Raw genomic sequence first — 26,920 nt, 5'->3', positions numbered from 1 at the left:
CAGGTGTGGCTAGCAACAGCATTTTGCCACCGGAGTAACTCAGCCTTTCCCCACCCCCCTGCATTTCAACAGCACCAGACAGCTCTCAGAAGGATGTTGGGACCTGAGGTATTTTTGAATTCTTGATTATTTTTCACACCCCCTCCTGGGGAAAGTTCTGGGAAAACCGGAAGCAAGAACTTAACAACAGCTTCGCCTCTCATAACACCCATGCTCCAAAGTGAAGGCTGGCTGAACACAACACAAAGAAACATGAAGATCGCGAGTATATTTTTAAAGGCTCTAAAATATTATTCATCATGACCAGAAACGATTTCTCTTTCTTTTTTAATGGATGAAGAAGTAAGCACTGCTTCTATAAATCTTTGCACCTCAGAAGGTGCCAACATTAATTTTGTATAAATTATCCATGTTCGAATGCCAAGGCATGATCACAAAGGAAAACTCAGAAGACAGTTATGTCAGTGCATTCACAGATTCTGGTCACCATTTTTCACTCACTGATTATTGCTACAAGTGTTGATTAATAGTGGTGCTCACGCTGCTAGAATGCATTTCCCTGGAGGTGAAGAAAACATTCAAGAAAAAAAAAAACAGAAAGAAGGAAAGATAATAATCAACCCATCCTTCCGCTACTCCGTAATAACCCCGTGGAGGGTGTGCAAATCATGGCTCCTGATGATCTCTGTTAGCAGCTTCTGAGCCATTTCACTAAAAAGATCATCCATATGCATCAGATCACCGATTTGTCAATCAGTTTATAAGGCAATTAAATGCTCCCTGATCTCCTCCTTCCCCCTTTGGGAAAGGATAAAGTGATATAAACAGCAGGGCTCCAAGAGTGGTGTTAGGACATCTCACACCCGGCTGGTCCCTCTCTGTGTCTTTGTACCCTGTTTGAATTCTGGGAGAAAGCTTCTATGATAATATTGTGCAAGACTGGAATTTACCAAGGCTGATTAGCTTAGGACTTATTTTTCTCTCATCAGTAATGCCATACCTCTTATCCATGGAGGGAAACTAATGAATTGGATTTAGAGAGCGAGAACATTTCTTAATAAATGCAATATGACAGGAGATATGAAAAACGCAGATGAGGATACCGCAGGGGAGGTTGGCATGACCAGGCGGTGTTACTTCAGACCCTGCTCAGACCTCAGTTGGACAAGGGATGGATCTTGAAGGCTATCAGTTTCTCTTTGTCTGGTTCAATAAGATCATTTCCTGCTTCACGTTTCTCTCTCTGGGTGGCTTTTCTTATCTTTTCTATGACGTGTTTTTGTTCTTCTAATTCCTAATTGTCTCTAATGAGGAGCAGACAGGGGACGGCTACATTTGCAGTTCCCCTTTTGATTTAAGTGGAAAGACTAATTAGTATAAATTATGGCAAAAGAACTCAAGTCCCATAAGTTGGAAAAAGAAAAGCAAGGGAATTTAGAATATTGTATCTTCTTGCACTGAATTTGCAATTTATGCAATCTTACACATGGAATCAGGTTGAAGTTCATTTTGGCTTTCCCATAAATTTTTTTTTGCAGGTCATAGTCAACATCAATACTGAAATCTCACCTTTGGGTCACAACCTTCTACTTCGACATCTCATCCCTCACCCACCTCCCTCCTGGCACTTCGTTCGGGATCCTGTGCAATATAATTACTTTACAACAGTTCTTCTCCAGGTGACTCGTGCCTCTGAATTACAGCCTTTTTTTCTTCCCCACTTCATCCAGCATGGATCTCTGTGTGGCCAACTGGGAAGATATTTTTTCTTTGCTTTGTCTCTCAGTGGAACTATGTGAGACATTCTGTTGGTGATTATGCAAAAAAGGAAGTCATCTTAGCTTCCAGCCCTCTAGCCACCTACAGGGCAGGGAGTTCTTGTCCACCATGAATGTTTACCGTGACTCTAGCTCTCATTCTTTGGGAAACTGCAATAATGCTTAAGTAGTTAAATGTTTCCCTTTGTGAGAAGGAAAGAGAAGTTCAGAGATTAAAACAGAAACAAACATACAGACAAAAAAACCCATTACCTAAATCTGGTGGAAGACTTTCCAAGGGGGGGGGGGGGTGTCACATGATCTGGGCTCAAAGCTAATGATGTGATTGTCAGCAATCATGTACGTTTTCTGAGCCTCAGTTTTCTCTTCTGTAAAAATGGGTTCCTGTCTTCATTGAACTGCCTAGATGTAATGAATGCAATGAGGATAATGTCTTTCAAAATGCATGGCAGTATATAAAGTACCATATGTACATCAACGAGACGTTACTATGAGGACAGCTCATTTAATGCATGGAAAAGACCCCGTGAGAGCGTATTGTTGTTTAGGTGATCACAATGCTGCTAAATTCTCACTCTAATATCTCACTTTATTTGGTCGTTTCCAGCATTCATGAATGCAGAGACAAGCCAGGGACCAGACTGCTGAGCAAGAGGAGGAAATAAATGGAAAAGGCTCCCACAGATGGGCAGCCTCATAAGCAAGCATGCCCTTGCCAGTTTGAACCGGTGCTTGCATTTGGAGCTCCTCAGAGGAGAGGGATGCTGTATGAAGATGGCAAATCCCTGGCGGATTATTAACAGAGTCTCAGTCTTAGCCATTGCACTAACCAGAGCACTCTGCATTCTGCAAGGAAGCAGACAAAACAGAAAGGGGGGAAGTAAAAAAAAGGAGGAAGTAATAAACTGATACAACCTCTCAACTACAGCAACCACGAAATCCTTATTTTACTACAACCGAACAACCTACTACAGAGCAGCATTACATGTAAAGTAAATCTGCCCTTATGATGCTGGTAGCTACTCCTCAGCCAAAAGTCCTCAAATCCCGTTAACCCTGTTGTGGGTGGGTGTGAGTAGCAAGACACAAGTCTCGAACGTATTAGGATAATATCTTTTCTCCCAAACTCCACTAGCAACTTCGGTGCGGCAGAGAACTGGGTTTAATATTTAACAAGTTGCAGCTGTAAGGCTAGATGTGTGCAGCAATTTCTTCCCATATGTTCTTGCATGCCATTCTTTTGCATCTCGCGCTGGAAACGTGCATACCCTACGGACAGCGTTTCGTATTCTTCACAGCGCTGTTGGGTGGCACCTTCTTTGCCCGCTGATACCAAGTTGGCAGTTGGCGTAGCCTCTCCGTGATCTGGTATTATCTTTCATTCGTGCTACCAGATGGATACCAGATGGGTAATTGGAGCCAGCGCCCCTGCCCTGAGTCCACACCAGAGCCCATGGGCACAGACCTGTCAGCGGGCTGAGCCTCAAATGGTGCTTCAAAGAAATACTCCTTAAAACTGTATGCATCTGTTCCCTACGCTAATGACCCTATAGAAAAAAATAATAATAAAAAGGAAAGAAAAAAAAAAACTCTTGTAGACAAGCTTTTCTTTTACTAGATGCTACATCTGTAAGAAGAGGGGGAAAGTAACCATATAGGGCTTGTGGATGTCAAACTCATTTCTCGCTAATGGTACCTCTAAAAAGCCACCAACTCAAATAGCCACATCAGTAGAGAAAGTGAAGGCTAATCAATCTATTCCTTTTTTGGTGATATCCGTACAATATAGACTCTCAATTCCAGAAGGGCAACTTCTTCATGACATGTTCTGAGTTAAAAAAAAAAAAAAAAAAAAAGGAGAAAAAGAAAAAAAAAAAGAAATCTAAGAGCTTTGAAAGACCTCAGTGATTCCTTGAGAAGAACACGGGGTAGAGATAAAAAGAAATGCACAAAATGGGAAAGACCTATAGGAAGAACTCATCCCTAATCTATTTCTCTTAAACTGATGCCTCGGTTGTCACTTGCGACAAATTACATTTAAAAAAATATCCTGATGGATCATCTGGTTGTTTCAAGTGTGTATTTCAGCAGTTCATTATGAAAGTTTATTTTCTAAATTAACTACAAATAAAGTGAAATCTTCCAACCATTCACTCACACAATGCTGTCAGCGATTTTTTTTTTTCTAGCAGACATCAAAGCATATCCCCAATCCATGCCTGGCTCTCTTCATGCAGAAGTTATCACAAACAGGTTATGTGTTCCCTTAGGTTACTATGGAAACACTTTCTTTTCAGGTCATCCACTTACAAAGGTAACATTTGCATTAAAATATGTTAGAAGTTAATTTTTTTTAACACTCAAGTGGGGTCATGCCACCATATCCAGATCTATTATTTCAAAATCCATGAACATACATTGATTTAATCTATAAAAAGACTTGAATGAGGTGCTCACCCTATAGGTGTAATTGCCTGCACGTCAGGTAGGTACTTGGAGCATTGTGAAAGACACTAACCAAATTAACTTTTATCGCAAAGGAAAACGTGGCAGTGACCCACTAGCTGGCATTCCTCATTACGTTAATTTGTTGAATATTTACGTTTGTGTCATCTCTGACACAGAGAGAAGACACTGGAGATGAGAACACAGCTATGAAAAGGTTTGACAGCTTTAGAGATTATGAGATTACTCTGCCTCATTTTACCCATTTGAGCCATCAAGAATTCAATTTGGCAAGCATTTGTCTAAGGGCAGCAAAGCCCTCAGGATGGGTACAATGTAGGGCTAACACATGCACAAGCTCTCAACTAACTTGTGTGATCCTACACCAGGTAGGATGTGATTAAGTTTTACTTCCTGGTAGAAACAAGACGTAGTAGAGAAGCACTGACAGAAGAAGGGTGATGTGGCTAGAGCAGCTGGGGAAGACTTTGCAAAGGAGATTATTGTGGCAGTGTAGACATACAAAATGTGGGCATATACTACTAACATATGGCATCATCCTGCAGGCTAATGGGACTACTTATGTAAGCCATCTTCTAGCTCACTCGTGTAGACCACTCGTTGGTGATTATAGCTGGCTGTTAATGAGGGACTCTGACCAAGTAAGAATCTCTGTGTCCTGTGGACCACGAGGAATTCCTCTTCAAAAGCAAACAACCCAGCTCTGACTGCATCATGCAGTCAATGGCTACTTGCAAAAGGCAGTGAGATGAAGCCCATGCTTTACAGTGAAGGGAACTAGACTGCATATCCATGGAAACTTCTTTGTTATTCTGAGATGCTTACAGAGGAAGTATCTCGATCCTCCTCCTTTTCCTGAGAGACACCTAGAGAAAATGGCGCAGAATTCGACAAGCCTTTATCAGGTATATCCCCTCTACAGGAACAGCATTATGGGATGCTAGAAGAAGGAGGTAAAAGTGGATGCTGAAATAGACTGTGAAAAGGGTATGTCTTTCATGCACCCTTCCACATTGAAGGAGAGGCAGGTGAGGTCTAAGGGCTGACCTCCATAAGGTTTTTATATGGCAGAAGAGACCTGAGTAGCCCTATCTTTAACTTCCCTGGTCAGTTATCATGGCAGAGAAGACTACGTGGTATGCTGGAGCCAACAGAAGCTGAACCATTAACGACTGGTTTTACCAGCATCCCTGAACCACTGTCCACCTGTATGAAATAAGTAAAAGTTCGGCTCTTTCTCCTTCACTGATTTTGGTCACATACTACAGAATCAAAAGCTTTACTGTAGTCAAAATGTCTTTCTATCTTTTTCCTGTCAGAGGCCAGAGAGTCTTCTAGAGAAAGACGGTAGGATGTACTGACAGGATTTGTGCTAACCGTGTTCCTTGTCTCCTTGCAGTGTGTGCATACGAGTGTATGTGTGTGTTTATGTTTCCGAGTAGATTGTTTTAATTATCTGCTCCATTATCTTTCTAGAAGCTGCACTTCATTGTATTAAGCATATTTATCAATAAGAAATGAATGCCATCCTGGGAACTGATTTGTTCAAGGTAACTTTCATTACAGTTACACTTGCATGTCTGATGATGGTTCTACACTTGTGCTGTTTTATTTATAGCTGCAGATCTTTCATATTGAAAGCTAAATGGGAGTCTCAGTGGCCACTTGTGTCCCTGACCAGAATTTACCTGGAAAGAGATGTGGACATATGAGTTCCAGAAACACGTATGATTATTTTTCAATCACTACTTATTATGGATGAAGATTGGTCTCCCTCAGTCCACACCATGCCCAGATGCTATTTCCAAACAGTAGCAAATAAAGGCAGCACAGTTGCACTTTGGGTGTTGCATACCTCAGGAATTTTAAGCTAGACAAAAATACGATGATCATTAACGATAAAGCAATAAGCAGAAGTTCTTGTAAGTTGGAAACTTTTCCATATCGATTAACTGAGTATCTTACATTTATTTTCTTACCAGAATTAAAAAGGTAGTCACATGGGATGTGGCATCTGTCCAGCTTGTTTCCTAGTTGACAATGGAAATATGACTAGGCAGTAAGCGCTGTAACCCGGAGACGAGCAGGTTGACATCAGAGTTGAGCTTGCTATCAAATTGGAGAATCACTCTTAAGGTAGAGGAGCCTGTAGGATTCTACAGGCTTTCTGACTGGCACATGTCTGGGCACACACACTTACCAACAGTTAAGGAAAGGAGGCCAAAAAATCAAGTACTTTTTCTAGAACTCCACCTTGCAATATTGGAAAGAAGTGTGTATCCACTACCACTTCTAGCTTTGAAGTCAAAATTGTGTCACCGCCAGATACAAGGATAGCGTTTGAATGGGACAGACCGTGAGAGTTGCATAAGGGTGTAGAAGCACATGCCCATGAGCCTACAACCAGCACTCAGGTGTAGCTAGGAAACACAGTGGGGCAGAGATTAAAAAAAAAATGGCTCTGAGAGGAAAGGAGAGATGAGACCAAACTGAAATAGAATCTGTGTTCAAGATTGTCCATGATAAGATGGCAAATTGATAGGATTTGGGGTGAAACTGAAATGGGTGACCAATCCAGGTCAGGGAATTCCAATAGGAACTGTATCGCTAAGGTTCTAGGGGTTCCAGAGGTATCAGCCTCAATGGAAATCTGATACTCAGGAGGAGGTGAAGTCCCAGACCCTGAGAAACAGGAGGTCATAAAGATCAGAGTAGGGCTGGCTTGATTCAAAGAACACTTTTGAAAAAGGATCTCACGGATTTTCCTATACTCTCCCAGGACTGGGCACAGATCATAAACCTATAGGAACCCAAGTAATCGTATTTGCAGGGGTAAAGGTGGGAGGGAGGCAGTCAAGGAGGGGGAGGGGAGAGTCTGGGAAGGGAAGGGGGCCAGGGAGTCAGTCAGGCCCTTTTTGAAATTCTCATTCAAATTAAGCTGTCACCAAAAGGGACAGTGAATATCAGTCTGATATGAGAAAGAACAAGCATTCAATAATGCTGCGGTCTCATGCATACCGTTGTAAACCCATAGTGAGAATTTTCTACTATATTATAAATATGATTCTGTTATTAGATTATTATCCACTGAAGACCTCGGTATAGGAATTAATAAAGTCATGCAACCAGTGTATCTATGTCTGTGGCAGGAACTTCACTTTTCATTCTAAATAACTATAACAATGCAGCTTGGCAGAGAAAATAAGATTTTTATATATTCATAGGTAACTACATATACATAACCCCTCACATGACATTCTAATTATTTTTTACATCTTTAATGTAAACAAGAAAACCAACAACTCAACCCTCTGAATTTCTGGGGCCCTTTCAACTCGGCCCTACTGAAGTTACACTGATGGGCAACTAGGAAGCCAGCTTTCTTACTACATTTTGCAGCCTCCTTGAAATGGTCAGGAAACCAATTTGGAAGTTTTACACCATGTCTCGCTTCTGCAGGACCATTTACAGAAAAGCTAGGAGTTGGTGTAGGAGGGGGAAAAGCCATAATATTTTCCAGCCATATCACTAGATAGGCATTGTTTTACTGTGTGTGAATAAGAATAGGCAGCAGCTAGGAAAATGGCCTTTGTGATGCAGTAAAACCGTCCTGGAGCTTGCTATGATTCACCATTAAGAAATTCCTTCTTAAAGGAGGTTTAAACATTACAATGAGTATTGAATTCTGGACTCAGGGACAGTGTGAGTGCAGGCAATTTACCACTGATCTCCCAGATTCCGCAGAAATGGCCAGTGGGTGAACCTTGCACCAGTGCTCAGTATGCAGGAGTGTTGCTAGAAATGGTGCCACAGACCAAACCGCAAGGGGGCCATGGTACCAGAACATAACTGATCTTCCTGGGGAGCTGGCAGAGAAGGCTGAAACTGTTCTGCCTGAGGTGAGGCCGGACGAAAGGTTATGCGGCTGATGAGGAAACTAACGTGGATATTTTCTTGTTTGTGGAGTGGCAGACTTTCCATACCGTCCACCTGGAGAGCAAAGGGTTCTCAAGGTGGCTGTCACACGGGAAACAAACCTAAAAGAAAGTGTTCCTTCCTAATTTGTGGGCAATAGTATGAGGATGAAGGGTAGACGCAGCCACAGGTAATACACAATGACAGGGCTGGGGCAAATAAAAATCAGGGCACAGAAAGCTGATCCCTTGTCCACGATTCCAGAGAAACCATCTGAGAAACTAAGCAGACGCAAGGTTCTCCTCCAGGCATTGCTCAGGACTTTGGTTCCTTTCCTGTTTTCAAGCTGCCAAACCTCTAACAGGAGGTGTGATTCCAGGTGTGACAGCCAGGCCCGCCATTGAGGTAGGAGAGGACTTCTTTACAGTTAGGTGTCAGGATAAGAGAATCAAGGAAACTTCAACCATCTTGTTTAAGGAACAACATCTAGCTTTCAATTAAGGAAACAGACAAGAAGTCAACACAGAACTGTTAACAGGAGGGCTCAGGAAGAACCTGGCAAAATGAATGAAAAGAGCCCAACAGCTAGAAGAATTTGGGTGAAAATTTTGAGTATCATGAATAAAGAAAGAATCCCATAAGATTCAGATAGGGAAAACAGGTTACTTAAAAAGAAGAAAAATCATGTCAGCCTTGGATTTCTTCTTCCCTGATATTAAAAACCGTAAGACGATGGAATGTCTAGGAAAAAATCCCTTAGGAAGCAGGTATGTCATTCATTTAACAAATATTTATTATATACCTCAAAGCATCAGGCATGGTTGTAAGTGTTGAGATTTATACATAAAGGATACTATCAGATTTCAAGGATTTAGAAATATACTAACTATATATCCTTCCTGAAGTGAAATTACTCAAAAGGGTAAGCATGTTAACAGAGAGATGAATCAAGATAAAGAGCCCAATGCTGGGGATGTTGTAGCAAACGGGCTGGCATTAGACACGAAACATAACCCCTGGATGATATCAAACGTGCCACATAAAAAATATTAAAAGAGAAGACATACCCTCTTCTTTAAAGATTCAGTCTAAAATAGCACATGTTAAAAGTGTGAGGGAAAGTTGTGATAACATATAGTCACGTCCCTTTGTTCCTTTTACATGGAAGGAACTCAACAGAGATGATTTCATTTCTGCTGTTGATAGAGAAGACAGGATAAAGAAAGTTTTCATAAAGTGAGTATGAGTGAAACTACTAAATAAAAAAAATCCAAGAAAATATAGCACATGGGGTACAAAATAGGAAACGGAACAAGGTGTGCAAACCCCAAAGTCCAAAACAAAATGACAGAAGGAATAAGAACGACAGTTATAATAACAGATATAAATGAGCTAGACATTTCTTTGGAAGAAAAAAACCTCAGAATGAATCAAACATCACATTTCAACCTTTTCCAAGAGACAGACCTAAAAAAAATGACGCACAATGCCTCAGAAACAAAATGGTACTTGGGGACTTTAACCTCAGGTTCATCTGTCTTTGACAGACCTAGAAAGTGATAAATAAGGACATACAATATCAGAAACAATATAATTAAGTTATCTAACTATATTATGCCAATGGTAGGACACACATTTCTCACACTTAAACATTTGAGAAATGAATGGGGATGGCTCCTAATATAAAAGTTTACATTAAAAAAATGTTTATTTATTTTGAGAGAATGAGCGTGCAAGCAGGGGAGAGGCAGAGAGATGGGGGAGAGAGAGAATCCCAAGCAGGCTCTGCGCTGTCAGCACAGAACCTGATGCAGGGCTTGATTGCACCAACCATGAGATCCTGAACTGATCTGAAATCAAGAGTCGGCCATTTTACCAAATGAGCCACCCAGACACCCCTAAAAGCTTGCATTTAATGTGGTGGTGTTTTCTTTTTGTTCTTTTCCTGAAAAGCTGTCATTATATTTATAGTGTGTATAACAATTATGCTGACTTATATTTAAGGAAGTATAGTGACACATGTATGTTATATACTAGAATGAAAGTATCACAAGGCAGAGATTGTTGCCCATTTTGCTCTCTGCTACATCCTCAGCAGCTTGCCAGAGCTTGGAATGTCATAGGCACTCAATAAGTATTTATTAAATAATAAGCATTTTTAGAAAATCATCAGTTTCAATTTAATTAATTTAACTCTTTAAAGCTTTATTCATTCGTTTGTTCATTAATTCATTCATTTCGAGAGAGAGAGAGCATGTATGTGGGGGAGGGGCAGAGAGAGAGAGAGAGAGAGAGAGAGGGAGAGAGAGAGAATCCCAAGCAGGCTCTATGCCCAGTACATGGCCCCACAGGGGGCTTCATCTCACGACTGTGAGATCATGACCTGAACCAAAGTCAAGAGTTGGATGTTCAACAGCCTGAGCCACCCAGGTGCTCCTAAATCATCTAAATCTTTAAATGACAAAGTTACAAATACTATGTCAACTTTTAATAAATGTCCCAAGTTGCAGAATTCAATATCCTTGACTACAAAATTGTAAAATTATACATTCATTATAAAATCTTAGGTGGAAAAAACCTAAATCCTTAAAAATTAAAATAATGACTATGTAAGTCATTCTTGGTCAAAGAAAAAAATCTTAAATTTCAAATTACCTAAAAACAAAATAAGAGGAAGAGCATTAAGATAGTAACATTTATGGAAGTACATCAAAATAAATTAAAAAACAGGGGTGCCTGGGTGGCTCAGTCAGTTAAGGGTCTGACTTCGGCTCAGGTCATGATCTCACAGTTTGTGGGTTCGAGCCCCGCGTCAGGCTCTGTGCTGACAGCTCAGAGCCTGGGGCCTGCTTCAGATTCTGTGTCTCCCTCCTTCTCTGCCCCTCCCCCACTCGTACTGTCTGTCTCTCTCTCTCTCAAAAATAAACATTAAAAAATAAAAATTAAAAAAACCAAACTCATTGCCTTAAATTATATTGTTGCTGAACATGATTAAAAAGTAACTAAAATAAATAAGCTAAATAATTCAAAAAGTTTGCTTTATCTCTTCTTAAGAAGAGAAAAAATAAGTTCATGAGGTAAAAATAAATGTATTAGAACACAAAAACAGAATTAGTAAATATATTAAGTGGCAAAAAAACATAAAAAAATACTAAAAGGTTGAAAGTTTCAATGAAATAAATAATGTTACGGAAAAAGATAGCAAATTTCCAAATTTTAGTAAAGGAGGAAACATCTTCTTTTCCAAAGATCTCCATCTATGGGAAAAGTTGAAAAAGGTGTCAAAGAATTACCCACAAAAAGCATGAGGCTAGATGGTTTTATGGATGATTTATTTGAAATCTTGACAAAGAGATAATTCCTAGACTATAGAAATTGATGTAACATATAGTAACAGAGGAGATGCTACTCAAATCATGTTACAAAGGTAATATAACTCTTCTATGTAAAACTGCTACCGTTAGGGGGAAAACCCCTTAGATATCACTTTTCTTTACAAATACAGACACAAAATCACAAATGGAAATACCTATAACTCATGTCCAGCTCTATCTTAAAAGAAAAAACAGACATCTTGTGGTATGTGAGTGTAGATTTATTTTTTCATCACTGCAAGGGCCATTCAATATTAGAAACTCTATTAATATAAATCATCTCATTAATAGAAAAAGAAGAAAAACCATATGACCATCTTGATAGATGTTTAAATGCTTTTTGAAAAAACTAACAAAAATCTCTGGTTTGTTGACACAAAAATTAAAGCTTCTTTTTCTCTGAAGTATCACAAAGTTAACAGGCTATTGACAAAGTTAGAAAAATTTTCTGAATGGTATTTGATAGTAGAGGCTTAATAATACTCTACATCAAGAACATTTACAATTTAAAAGCAAAAAAGGCAAACACTATAATAGAAGAAAAGGAAAATTCATAAAAAAGAAGAAATCTACATGACCAATAAACACATGAAATGTTGTATCTCAGTTGTAATTTAATGAAAACAAAATAATTTATATGAGCTATCAAACTGGTAAAAACTAAGAAAAATGAAAACAATGAGATTTAGTAGGTCTGGTATAAAGCCTGTACAAAACGGACCGTTAACATTTGTTAAATGTTTTAATAAATACGCTGCTGGGGAGAATACAAACTTCTCGGCTTTTCTGGAGGCAATTTGTATCAATTAAAATATTTTTCATAGCCTTATATTAAATAATATTTTATATTGATTTATGATAAAGATAAAGAAATAATTTAAGAATGCAAAGATTTATCTATATGACTATCTATCTATAATTATTACCTCATTACATATAGGAAATAATGAAGATAACCTAAACATCTAACAATGATAGCATGATTAATCAATTAGTGAATTAAACATTACATTCAAATTTTTGCAGATTATTTACTGGCACAAGAAATGCTTATAATATAACAGAAAGTGAAAAAAGTAGCTCCAGTAACAGCATATCAAGTAGAAGCTCAATTTAATTACTACATGTGATATGCATGTATGTGTGTGTATTTGTATAAGATAGGCCAAAGCATAAAGTATTCATTTATTGTGTGCTTGATGATACATGAGTTACATTTCTGCTTTAACACTTTTACCTATTATGTAAATGATTACAGTGAGCATGTATTACATTTATAATAAAAAAATTAATGTAAAAGGTAAAAATAGTGACTTCAGGAAAACAAGAAAGACTAGAGTATGCCAACTATATTCACCTGGTCTTCAAAATATTTTTGTCTATATAATTGGAACCTTTCTTCAGATGTTCATTTAACAGCTGCATAAACCATTGACTGCTAATTAAAATATTTGCAAACTGTGTACTTATCTATCTTTATCTGTATATCAACATATACGAATATACTATATTGATATATGGATATAACCAAGAAAAGCAAACTCTGTGCCATTATGTTTTAGATGGGATGTATTCAACATTATTTATTGAAAAAATTATCGAGCCCCTAGAGTGAAACAAATATGATGTAAATTCTTATAAATAAAATGGTTAATCAACCAGATATGGAACTTACAGTCTAGACTAGAGGTTTTCAACCTTTTAAAAGCATCACCCACAGGAATATAGTTTACATTATGAGCTAGTAGATACGTGTATCCGTCTACAGACTGGATATGAAACAAGAACTTCACGAAGCAATACTCATAGTTACTACCAGCCATGGCCTCTGATATATCCTATTCTATTCAAAATCTTAAAAATGTCCATTGTGATTAATTGGTTTTATGATCATCTAATAAGCTGTGACACACAGTTTGAAAAACTACCCTCTAGGGTAGGTCTCACTCAGTAATTGGGACAGATGTGATACACAAATGCTCAAATCCTCAAAATGAGAGGTTGGGCGTAAAGTATCATCGTGAAACATAATAAAAGCCACTTCATATTTGCTTTGAAATTCCAAAGGGCATTGGAATAGCTTACGTGGAGGCAGAATGCCCTAAATGCAGGCAAAAAGGAAACTTTGCAGGGATTAAAGCAAATCTATCTGGTTCATTGATTAGTCTCCTTTTCCTATTTGTTTGATTATCAATTTTTTTCCTGTACAATGATTTCTAAATTTCTCATTATGTTCGAAATTATGTTTCCTGTCTGCCTTTCCCACCAGACATGAACTTCTTATTCACTTTTGAATCCTCAGAGTCAAGTAAATTTCTGGCACAAAGAAAGAAATTTGCCACAAAAATTAAGGTCTAAGGAATTAATTGATAAATGAATAAATGAAAAACCATATGCTTTGAAACTTTGTCCTTCAATATTGGGGCCCAAAATGTACCACATAAGTGAGAATGAGTTTATTCTTTTGCTTAATTGATTATAGGAAATTAACAGCTTTACGTCTTATTTTAGAGTTAAGATCTTCAAGAAAGTTAGGAAAATTGTAAGAGCTTCTCATTGGGACACTATTCAAATTTCTGATAAATTAAATTTATGAATCAACTAAGTGAAAATGTTAAATGTTTGAAACAAAATTTCAGTTCTTTTCTGTTTGTGTGTCATCTTTTCATTCCCCTATCACTGTGTACTTGAGGACTAGATTTTTTTTTTTTTAACCTTACATATACACATCTATATGTAGAAACAGGAGCAGGTTATCCACTTTCTAAAACTTGGAAATTTAAAAATAGTTCTAGAACCACACATCAACCACAAACTGCTAAAATCCCATAGCATTTTTTTCCCAATCACCAATTTAAGTATTATGTTAAGAGACTTTTTCCGGCCATCACTCACGGTAATTGTGAGACCATGAGTGCCTCTGGAATGTGAGTCTCTGATTCCTTTATAAGCACACACATTTTGTTAGTAAAGTACTGCCTGACAATTTAAACCTGGGGAAGTTACTGTCAAGGGAACTGCATGGAAAACAGGCAACCTGGTCCATACTAAATAGATGAATAAAAGAAAAGTAGCTGATCTATATAAAAAATTACAATTAAAATGTTTCTGCTCTTCAGAAACAATCTGGACCTCTGGCAATTAGTGACGATGGGAAAGCAAAACTGAAAAATGGAGATTTCTCCACATCGTTTGGGGGTATCCATTATCATAGAGTGAGCCAGAAGGTTCATTAGAGGAAAGCCATCAGATCATGACAGAGAATGTCTTTCTCATACAACATTTCCTACTGTTTCTCTAAGGAGAAATTTCAAAACAATGTCTTTGTGCACACGCTCCAACCTCACCCCCTCCCCAGTCAGGTTTTCCTTCTTTGTTGTTAAGTGTTGATGCAAATGTTGGGCTTGCTGTATACTGAATACAAATCGCTAAGTATTCAGTGAACGAATAAACCAACAAGGGAATAAAGGCAGAAAAGCTATTTCCCTCATGTGTTGCTTTGGCTTTGCTGGCTAGGGAACGGGGCTATGTCTTAGTGAAAGATGACACAGAATGAACTAAATCATTTGAAGAAAGCCCGATGGAGATAAAACCCAAGAACTCCATTACTTTACAAAAGTCTTATCTCAGAGCTAGGAAAGAAACTATTTCTCAATTGTTTATAATAACAGCATTATACCAGTTCTTCTTAGATCATTTACTTGAATAAATGGAAAGTTTTCCTGTGCCTGGCTGAAATCAACTTTTACACTTACTCATAGACACTCTGAAAATTAGCACTATGATTTCAAGCCTCAGCAGTAAACACAGAGAAACAAATGAATTTCACAGAACTGTAAAGTCACAGGCTCTGATATGTGTCATTACGATTGTATTCAAAAGTGGTCATTCTTCTTGTGGAGAACGGCCATTTCAGAATTGCTGTAGTGATTATAATCATTTTAGAGTTCTCTTTTATTCAAGTGTTCCTCCTATTGCAGAGGAGCGTTTCTGTGAGTTTTCTTTCTCCCATAACACCATACTTGTTACTGCTTAATAAGAACCAAATGATGGTAAGCTTGCAAATAACTCTGGTTTGAAAATTTTCTTAAACTGAAAGAACAAGATGGCCACCACAGTGATCTGATTGGCTAATTACACAGGAAGCTGTCGGAGGGGACCATTTTGGGTTCCAGGATCTGAACACAAACATGGCTCAGGTTGGGTCTTAATTGTCATCAAGGTTAAGCGATACAGGTGTTATGAATGCCAGTAAAATGTATCTCATATCTTCCACTCCAAACATCTTCAATGAAAAAATTCAGTACCCGAAGTTAATTTCAGAATTTTGGAGCTTTGCTAAAATAAAACATAGCCAACTGATTTTAAACAGCTTTGAGAACAGTTTAGGAAATCTGGAATTCATAGGCGATGGTTTTTCCAATATTACATAAAATGGTCATTTCTCCCATTGCAGTAGAAGAAAAGAATGTGATTATTGTAGAAGTTGGAATTTTGGGTTTTAACCATGATCCAACACAAACGGTTGTGGTTTGGGGGAACTTAACCTATTCTAAACTCGACATCCTGAGCTGGAATTAATTGTTCATTAGAAGCAGAAAGAGTTCTGTTTTTCACTCTAATGTAAGTATCGCATAGGGTTATTTGACATATTATGGAAAAATAATGTGGTTTTGAACTTTCTTTTTCTGTTTCTTGGTATTTAGGGTTGGGTTTAAGCCAGAGATAGGCTAACTTATTTGATTATAGCAAAAAAGAATGATTTCATTTTGACTTTTACAGAGAACTGATGAAACAATACCAATACCATTGAGTTAAAAAAAACTGTAAGAGTGCTAATTAAAGAGTAGTTTAACAGAGGCACAGTCTGTATGGGCTTATAAACAAATACTCAGAGTTTCCCTTTCTTCCAAACATCTCATGTAAAAAATATATCTAAACAGCTGCCACAGTGATGCTCCTCTCCTTCTCTTTCTACTAGGAGTTAGCACACGTTAGAATATCAGCTTTGCTAATGGTTGTTGACTGTGGTGCGGTCTTAAAACCTTAATCTTCTCAACTGTGAAACAGGACTAAAAATACCTACCTCATGGATTTATTGTCTGGAATAATTTATATAAGGTATATAAGGTAGTGACACATATCTGTTGAAGTCAGCACTGAGTAAATGATTTCATATTTGTTATTAATCAGGTTGTAGTATAACTTACCGAGTACATAATTTGCACATATTCTCTTTATATTCCCCTCCACCTCCTATTTTAAGTCATTAACTAGAGCCTGGTATTTCTCTGCTTCGGGGTTTTGCAGAGCTGAAAGCAGAAACTTCTTTCTTCTGGTCTTGGGTCTTTGATTTTAGCATAAGCTCATTAAAGAGATTAGGTGCGCCCCCGGGGTCAAGGATGAAAGAAGCGTACTTTTGAAGAAAAAGTTTGTGTTTGGGAGAGAGGGAAATAGTTATTGACCTTTTGACCAATGGGCTTTGCCAAAGTCTCTTACAACCAGGCCAGAGAGTCACCACCTGAAGGGACTATGGCTATACCTCAGTGACAACCAGAGTGTGTATGACTGGAAGGTCTCCTAAATGCTTTGTGTGTTGTGTAATGTCCCAGGACTCTGGAATAACAGAAAGCGTTAATTAAGCTCCAATCATGACAAAGTAGGATGGTTGTTTGCCTAATGGAATATATTATTTCTAAAAACCTCAGTATGTGCACCATTTAAAAAAAAAAATCCTCACATTTATTGAACACTTACTATATGCCAGACAATATTTTGAGTGCTTTACATGTAATAATCATTTAATTGCCACAATATTTATATGAGTCCCAGGAGAACTATTATCCTAGTTTTAAAAAAGACTGAGAGGTTAAAGAAATGGTCCAAATTTACCAAGTTAGTAAGTGATATATCCTGGATGTGAATGTAGGCAGTCTGACTTCAGGGTCCATGCATTAAGACATTATGCTAAAATGCTTCTCATACATGCTATATTATTAGGTCTAAGATGTGACCAGATGTGAAGACAGGCATAGCTTACAGTAGCTGTCTTCAGGGCAGAATTTTAGTCGGGACATGCTCCATGTTAGTTGTAGCAACTGGCCATGGACCACAGCCACAGAGGGCAGACTAAGACACAAAAGGCTTCCTTTGGGGGAGGTGAGGACCAGTTTATAGGACAAACTGGTGCCACTTTCAGAATCAGGTCAATGCCCACAGGAAGCCAGTCAGACTGGGAAGTCTAGAGACAGCTCATACATAAAAGTGAAGCGTTGGAGAAACCTCAGGCTGTGGAGTAACACCAAGGCATCAGCCAAGGGCCCTTGCCCCTTTATGTCATAGACAGTTCCCAGGGGTAGATTCCATTAACTCCTCTCTCATTTCTTCCTTCTACACTTGCCCTATAGGGCCTAATTTTGGATTTTATTAGGGTTAATCAAATATCTTCTTTAAAAAGAGAAGTCTCTTAGGGGATGTTAAGAACTTTTATGGGTTAGATTATGTGCATCCCCATCCCCAGCCCCGAAAAGTATAGCTGAGATGAACTGCCTGAGAGAAAGGGAGCTTTGTGGGAAGACAGGGATGGGGCAGAGAGAGAACTCTGGACTTCTGAGCACTCTGGGGGAAAAGGTGGGTCCAAAGTGGGGTGTCATGATGAGGAGGTAAGGGCGATTAAGGGTCAAGAAACCTGGGGAGACACTTGAAGACTGGTAGATGAGAAGGGGCTAGAAGGTCTCAAAGGTGTACCCAGAAAAGAAGAAAGGAATTTCCTTCTCTTCCCTCTGGCCCTGATGGCCCCCTGCTCTTGGGCTCTTTGGTTATTGTCTGTGATTAGCACAAGGGGATTGGGTTTTAGTGGGCTTTTGCAGACTGGTTTGGGACCCTAACAACCAACCATTTTTTTCTCCCCCATGGGAAAACCATCCCCAGTTCCAAATTGCCAATTTCTAAATGGGTTTCTGAAACACAGTGTATTTCTATGTTGGGAATTGCCTATAAATATGTTGCCTTCTTTCAAAATGATTTACACTATGTTTAAAAGCTAGAAATTCATTCATATGATCTCCATATAGCTAATATGCCAACACGTTCCCATGAAAGCCACATTGAAATATAAAGAACTAAAACTAACAACCAAAAGAAAAAAAATCTTCAATGTATTTTGTCTTTTTCCCTCACATTTTCACTACTTCCTTAAATCAAAGTGAGCAAGTCTCAACTCTCCAGCTGGCATTTGATGTTGACCAAACCTCATGCCCTTCCAAAATCCACCCAATTCATAGACAGGATGTGTTTTCTTCTCCTCTTCACTCTGCTTTGGTACCTCTTCCACTCCTCAGTTCAGCTGTTTTAAGAAATCTGGGAAAAACACTAATGTGTTGGTGGAGGGACACATTGGGAAGGAACTATTTATGGAGCTAATGAGGGCTCATCAACTGAGAAGAGACTGGAAGGTATATGGTAGGCGCTAAATTATGATAGTAGATGTATATATTTGATGGCTCTAATTCTTTATCTCATTCTATCTTTTGGAGCTTTTACCAACAGAATATATCCTTTCTTTAAAAACTGTGATATAATTGACATACAACATTGTGTTCGTTTTAGGTATACAAAATAATGATTTGATATATGTATATAGAATCTATATTTATCACAAAACAACAATCCTTGAGGATATAGGTAGGGCAATTCTACCCAAAGAAAGAGAGCCACTTTTAGTCATTTCAAAGAATTCTATTGCCTCCCTGACCACTCCCCAACCCCCCCCCCCCCCCCCGCCCCCTCATCCCCCACCCCTGCCACCAGAGCAAATTCCTAGGTCTGGGGTGAATCAAAATGTCATTTGCCTGTCTAAATAAGTAGCCAGAGGTTGCATAATTTCTCATGTATAATTTAGTGAAGCTACCTGGGTTCCTGGAATGGCTTAAAGATCCTGGACCAGTAGACAAAAATAAATCTTGTTTCTCCTTTTACCAGTAATGGCAGCAAGTTTAACACTGACAATAGAACTGTTCTTTCTAACTATAAAGAGGAAAATACATGAAGGGAAAGGCCTTTTCGTACTCTTTCTTAAAAATTTAAGATGAAGAAAGTTTATATTGTTATTAAAACCAGAAGTTAGAGTAGACAACTACAAATCAGGCCTGACATCCATTTTTGCCTTCCTCTGTTGATTAGTAAGTTGATTTTCCTCTGGGGACTACCTCTTCATCTAGACTCATTCATGGGATCTGCGTAGGCCTGATCTTACTTTCTGGTTCCAGGGCAGACTTCGTGACCTAGTTCCGGCCAGTAAAAGTAATGCATCTTTCTGGCCAGGGGAGTTCAGAAGTGGGTATGTGACCCAGGCTGAGTTAATAAGCCATTCCTAGATGTACTGGGGGTGAGACAATCTTCTTTATTTATTTTTTAAAATGTTTTTATTTATTTATTTTTGAGAGAGAGAGAGCATGCACAAGCGGGGGACGGGCAGAGGGAAAGAGAGAGATGGAAGGGCAGAATCTGAAGCAGGCTCCAGGCTCTGAGATGTCAGCGCAGAGCCCGATGTGGGGCTTGAACTCATGAACTGTGAAATCATGACCTGAGCTGAAGTCAGACGCTTAACCAATTGAGCCACCCAAGTGCCCTGAGACAATCTTCTTTTATAAAGTTGTTGGGTTGGAGCTTTTAGGGAGCTCCCTAAGAATCCTGCCTACAGAGAGAATAACAATGGAACTGGACCCAGCTTTGCCTGAGGTCAGATACACCTATGGAATTTAAAGTTATATAAGCCAACAAAACTTCCCTTTTTGCTTAGGCCAGTTTAAATTAGATCCCTGTTCTTTGTGACTTAAATGCCATTTACTAATCCAGAAATTTTCACTGGTATCCTTAGCTTTTTTTCGGATGCCGTTAAGGTGCAGAGATGGAAAATACGGACAACTCAATTCTGGTTTTGGACCATTGGCAGCAGGACCTCATTTCTTTTATCCCAAATATTTAGAAAATAACCTTCTGATAGTTTTTACACTTCATGGCTATTACACATTCCATCTTAAATCCCTTTCCTAAGATGGCTAGCAGGATCCCAGCATCTTGCTCTCCCTTTCCTCTGACTGCAGAATTCATCGGATGTATCTTTCTCGTCTACACAGCTGCCAACCATGTTTTTTTCAAGTTCGCTCCTAGACCATCCTCATGATAGGGTGCACAGATCTTCCAGAGTGTTTTCCTTTATTCACCCAACCATCACTTGAACCAATCCCCTTTGCCAAAAAGATACATACAGTACCATCTATTTTATGACAGTGGAAACTATAGTACCTCCTCCCATCTAAATGTTTACAAACCCCTTTCTTAGATAAAAATTCTTATTTTAGCCAGAGAGTTAAAAACAGGAGGATGTGTATAGTATTTGCCATGCAGCTCTTGAAAAAAAGACAATAATAAAGGTACTAATATTTTTTAGAAAACTCTGGAGCCATCCCATTTCTGAAATTACTTACAGGATATTCATGCTGCCATTAAATAAGCAGATAATCTTTATCTGCTAATAAAAAATACCCCAGCTTATTGCCAGAGGACTGTGATTGTCTTAACAAGTTTTACAGAAAATAAAATACCAGGAGATAACAGGTATTATGTTTTCTTTTGGCAAATATGAACATGTCACAGCTAGCATATCTTACTTAATTGGGCCTATAAAAACTCGCCAGGCCATTTCACTTCCAGTCATTGAAATTCTCTCAACTTGTTCTTTACAGCTTTTCAGAGTCTACATGAGAAAACAGCTACAGAACAGACTGGTTGAAAAGATTTGTAAGGTCTCATGTCCGTATTTACAAACCTTGCAATCTGTGTGTGTTCATTTATTTTAACACAAATGAAGTGAATAAATCAGGATCTCCTTTGGGAAAAAGAAAACCACCATATTTGAGACAAAAAGGACCAAATATGTCCAACGAGGCGACTCCTAAGTGGTCTCTCTAGAATTCCCAGCACCCTGGGCTGCACACCCGGCCTCCAGCAGAATTAACTGCTATCACTGAGCTCATTTCAAAGCGAATCCCTCTCTATACTACAGAATTTCTCACATATATTATTGGCCTTTTTTTTTTTTTTAGTTTGGCCTTAGATGTCTGTATTCCTGGCTAGACTGTAAGTTCTCCCAAGGTAGAGATGATATATTCTGGGACTGGCACCTGGCCTCTATTAAGACAGAGCAAATATTTGTTAAAATTGGACAAGAGACAGAGAGAAAAGAGAGTCAGATGCAAATGCTATGGAGCAAGTGAGAACTCAAGAGAGCAGTGGGGAAAGCCTTCCGCTCTAAGCCACTGGACATAGAACTACCTATAGGATGGCCTGGGAAAATCAGAAAGTTTGAGGTAGAATTATGAGGTAGAATTATGAGTATCGCTAACAACAATATATTAAAAAAAATTCAAAGATCCTAATAACCTTTCCGGTGATTGCTTTACCAGTTTGGCTTTCAAGACCTTTGGGCACATACTTTTATTCTTTCTGGTCTAGTAGGTTCTTAGGCAACTTAATTTATTTTTTCTGTATTTTATTTTAGGGAACTTTATTTATTCTTTCTGGTCTATTTAGTTCTTAGGTAATTCCCTTCTCAATAGTTTAGAAGCTTTCCAGTATTGTGTGGATCCGGGGAATATTTATCAGGCTTCTAAATCTGAGGTACCTGGCCCGGGAAGTTCTGAGTCCATGAAAGTGGTTTTTGATGATGTTGGTCCATGTAATGATTTTGTTAGAGAAGGTGAACTACTTTGCTTACTGCAGTGATTGGAATCAATGTCTTATTTAAAAAAACTTTTTTTAATGTTTATTTATTTTTTTAGAGACAGAGCATGAGTTGAGGAGGGGCAGAGAGAGAGACACAGAATCCAAAGCAGGCTCCAAGCTATCAGTACAGAACCCAACACGGGGCTTGAACTCACGAACTGCAAGATCATGACCTGAGCCAAAGTCAGACCATTTAACCTACTGAGCCACCCAGGCACCCTGCCAATGTCCTATTTCTAGAATTGTGGGTTGGAAATCTTGATGACCACGTAGAGAAGCACCCGGGAGCCCTCTCTTGGGCCTCACCCTTCTCTTTCAGGGGCTGATGATCCAATTTTAACAAGCACTGTCCTTGACGATAAAGACCAGACTGATTAGGAACCACAGCCTGAATAAAAGCTGCCTTGTTGGGTCTGGTTGACCGGCAGGAATGAAATGTTAACTTTCTAAACTTGCTTTCCTAGATCTACCCAAAAGTAGGAAGACAACGGTGTAATTTCTCTGGCCTGTGCTGGACAAAAGATACCAGTGTTTTTCCTTGGCTTGGGGGGATGGAAGGGAAGGTTGCTGAGATTTGAATCCCTGGTTTGGAATATCTCAGGCGATCCCAAAGAGCACTAGTCTTTTATGAGAGTGCATTTCACAAGCATCCCTTTGGGAAGCCTTAGTCCCCACTTGTGTGGGAAACGTTAAAGTCAGTCGCTTTTGGCAAAGCTCAATACACTTGAGCATGGGAAACACAAATTAATATAGAGATACTTCTTTATTCACTAGATTGTCTAATTCCGCATTGCTTGGAATAAAAATTGAATCATTAAGATAGAGAGGACCTGAGTGGATGGTTATCCATTTCACGATTGGTAAAGGTCGGGAAACTCCAGGTCTCATGAAGGTTAAGTATCTTCAGCCTTTCAGCTTGACATAAGGGGATCCTATAAAGTAAGGTCAAAACAACCAGGACTTCCTGGTCTAAAATTACTTGTCTTATTTTGCTCATAGGAATTCACAGTGGTGTTGAGATGGAGAACTTTTCAATGCCCTGGACATGGTATTCTGTTCTGCTTATGGTGAGAATGACTTCTCTTATTTGATTGCTTATTTGTTTCATCAAGGGAGCAGAACCTTATGCATACGGTCCGTCATCAAAGTTAATATGTTGATCTCAGTTAAGTTTGAAATGAATTATTATTTAAATTGTCCTTCTGTGGAAATCTTTCGCTTCTGTTAGTGAGAGTCTGGGTGACCAGTGGCCCCATCACTGTAAATGCCATTCTGTTTAATCCTAACATCTGTAATAAAACCAATAAAAAGCTATTTGTTTTGATCTATAGTTACAAAGTGCCTATCTCTGGAAGAGGCCAAAGCCATTTGGTAGGAGACTGCCAATCCTTAATTTGCATTTCTGATTAGTGTTTTTAAAGCCTATCATACAAGGAAGAAACTACTGGGCCGAGGAGTTTCAGTTGCTCTGCACAACAGTGGTGGGTGCTGCCGTTGACTTTCAAACGCTAGTGTAAAAGTGCTAGGTGCTACGCCTGGGGTGCCATGGCACCAGAGTGAAAGATAGAGGGAATCAGCTTGGTTTCTGGACTCTACTCTCCCAACCCCGACCTGGTGAGCATAAGTATGAGTGTACAAATCAGGAAAGGAAACTTTCCTTTAATAGATTTGTCCTTCAAAAGAGCTGGTGTCTTTAGTGGCCACCAGGGATAAGAGAGTTCTTTATGTGGCTCTCAAAACAGCACTAAAAACCGTAGTAGAAGGCAGTAACCATCAAATAGGGTGAGTGAGAGCTGACATCACGCAAGGACATCACTATTACCACGTACAGCTCTGCCCCAATAACACTGGTAACGAGAGCCAAGATTTATTGAACCCCAGCTCAGTGCAGGCACTATTCCGAGTATGTGACATGTACTTTAATCCATCTCTAAGTACTCTCCTCTGGTATTTTTGTGGATATTCAAAAGTTAAGTGTATTTTGTCAGTACGGACTTACCTTCTTGAAAAAGACAAGAGAATGAATCGTGCTATCCTGGAAAAACCCACAGAATCTCTCTTTAGAGGACACAATATGCTTTTCAGTCTGTAAATGTTGAAGGATTTGGCAAAGGGAACCCTCTAATACTAAGACTGTTCTCATCTCAAAATAAAAGTATCTTAGCGATCAGCAAAATGAATTGTTCCGATGCAACATACAAACAACAGATATCTCTGAAGAGAACCATTCTGAAATTTATGTCTAATAACCTTTTCCAAAGGAAAGATGGCTTATGGTGCATGGTCTGTTAATGCTTGCCCAGATGTCTGAAACCCAAGAGATGGAAGGCAAAGATTAAGGCTCAGTAGATGATGACAAAGATTCCTTGTCTTCTTTAAAATATCGACCATCTGCTCCACCCTAACACATTGGTATACAAGTCCAACAGAGAGTAAATATGAAAGCAATTAAAATAAACTACTATGCATTAGTGTGGCTTGATTTATGTAAACAACTTCTGTGGGACAAGATGGCTGTGGTTTGGGTAATGTTCATATCTGTGAAACTCAAGTAACCTAAATATAAGTTGATATGGATAGAACATTCTTAGCCGTGTTCTGCTCGCAATGATCTCAGTAAAGATGAATTCAGTGATTGGAATCAGGCATGCATGGGCTTACCCAGTGAAAGTCATAATCTAGCCTTGCTCTTCCCTCGTCGTCCTCATATAAGGTGAAACCTTCTCTCCGTGCCTGATAATACTCTTTCCGCAACTTCTGGATTCGATCAGTGCTTCCGCTTGGAGGACGGCCACTAGAGGACATAATCAAACAAACACGGTCACCCGGTGTACATCATCCTGGACACTCACTTTTTGATCTTGGTAAAGGAGCTAGCATCCAAATTTAGAAGATTCAATAATGTAACTCAAATATGCTAGGAAAACTGTAAAATCGGTAATAAAAGTGAACAAAAATGGTCTTTATGTAAATACATTTAGCTCTAAGGGTCAAAACATCTGACTTGGGATGAATAAATGCCTTTTGAGTGAAAAGGTAAGATAAGGTCCTGACCTTAAGAGCAATTAAAAGAGCTATCACTTTTTTCTTATAATCATATCCACAGAGTTTGGTTAATTTTAAAGTAGGTATTTCATTTTCTCAAATAAGAAGTTGCAAATTTGAGGCCAGTTGTTTGACCCGAATATTGGATGTGACACAGAGTTGGCATGTGCTGGTCTTCATTTCAATGACACTGATGAGTTTTTGGCGTGGGGGGTAGGATCCGTGTCAGTATATGGGCACACAGGACATAGGGAAAGCAGAGAAGGGAGAAGCCATATCAAGACGTAAAAAGAAAAATAAAAAAACGGGTGACAGTAGACTGTGCCTTCTTCATTACTTGTCCACGATTCCCCTCCCCACTTCAGTCACTTTTTTCTCTTAGGAATTTCCATTTCTCCAGTTCTCATCCATGCAACCCCAAACTGTTCAGCCAGTAGCTCCCTTTTAACTCGGATTTGTCATGATCATTTCAACAGAACAAAATCATGTGATGCATTTCAGGGCTGGGAAGCAAGAGGGGAACGGTAGGCAGATTTCAACAATTGTTCAACTTCTCTGGTTCGTCTGAGGCATAACTGAGTGTCCTACTGTGCCAGACCCTATGTTAAGATCCAGGGGGGACATGAAAACAAACAGTTCGTAGCCGTTGTCTGCAAAAAACACATGGTCTGGGAGGCAGGGGTCTGAAAAGGATATAGAAGACTACAAGCCAGGTGCTACAATAGCGGTCCCAAAAGGGACTGTAGGGACAAAGGCTGCGTAAGCTGATTGGGGGAGGGCAGGGCCATGGAAGAAGCCTACGGAAAGCTCCACAGAGGAGGCGACACCTTAGCTGAGTCTTGAAGGACACATAGGTGCTCAACAGCTACACAAGTGACGTGGGGAAATTGCAGGTGGAGGGAAGGGAAGCGCAAAGGACAGAAATGAGGAAGCATCTTGCTTTGGGGGTGTGCAAAGAAGTCAGTCTGGGCCAGCAGTGGTCCTCAATTTCTTTTGCCCTGGCTCACATACACCGTGGGCAAAACACACTCCTCTCCCCTTCTCCTTTAGGAAACAAGTTAGAATAAAAATGAGTACTGGTGACTTTAGGGACATTTTGAATTTACTCTAATAAATGACAGAAGCATATCACTTGCAAATTTTGGTTCTTTCACTCAATTCATAGCAACGTGTTCGCCATAAGGACACTTGTGTTTGATGGGTCTGAGGATCACCCCTCTAGTATACAGAGTACGTGGGAGGGGGCAGGGAAGGGGAACAGGCGAGGTGGTGAAAGGGAGGAAGAGACCCACCGTGAAGAGCTGTGCCTGCCAGAAGATCCCCACATATTACAGTGGAGATTTAAGTTTAAATGAGACATCTCATTAAAGGAGATGTCTGAAAGCAACAGAAGTCATCTACTATTTTGTTAAAAAATTTTTTTGAAATGATACTTGTAAACCATAAAAAGAAAAGGGTGAGTGGACATCTTGTGGCAGAAAAGCATTCTTCCCAAACTGGATTCACAGCGAATCGGTGATGTCTCACAATATCTCTACAAAGTTCACATGGGGTCTG

General features: G+C 39.2%; 1 protein-coding gene across 1 annotated transcript in view; it reads right to left on the bottom strand.

Annotated features, from left to right (window-relative positions):
• Positions 1-26,920, bottom strand: part of PARD3B (par-3 family cell polarity regulator beta) — a 1,004,169-nt gene that overhangs the window by 78,675 nt on the left and 898,574 nt on the right. The window contains exon 21 of the mRNA XM_042949849.1: positions 24,980-25,112. Coding sequence (XP_042805783.1) covers positions 24,980-25,112 — 133 coding nt within the window. The remainder of the gene's footprint in view (positions 1-24,979; positions 25,113-26,920) is intronic.

Source organism: Panthera leo, chromosome C1 (assembly GCF_018350215.1).
Source record: "Panthera leo isolate Ple1 chromosome C1, P.leo_Ple1_pat1.1, whole genome shotgun sequence".
Lineage (NCBI taxonomy): Eukaryota > Metazoa > Chordata > Mammalia > Carnivora > Felidae > Panthera > Panthera leo.
Note: the sequence above shows the minus strand (reverse complement) of the source record. Positions and strands in the feature narration are given on the sequence as shown.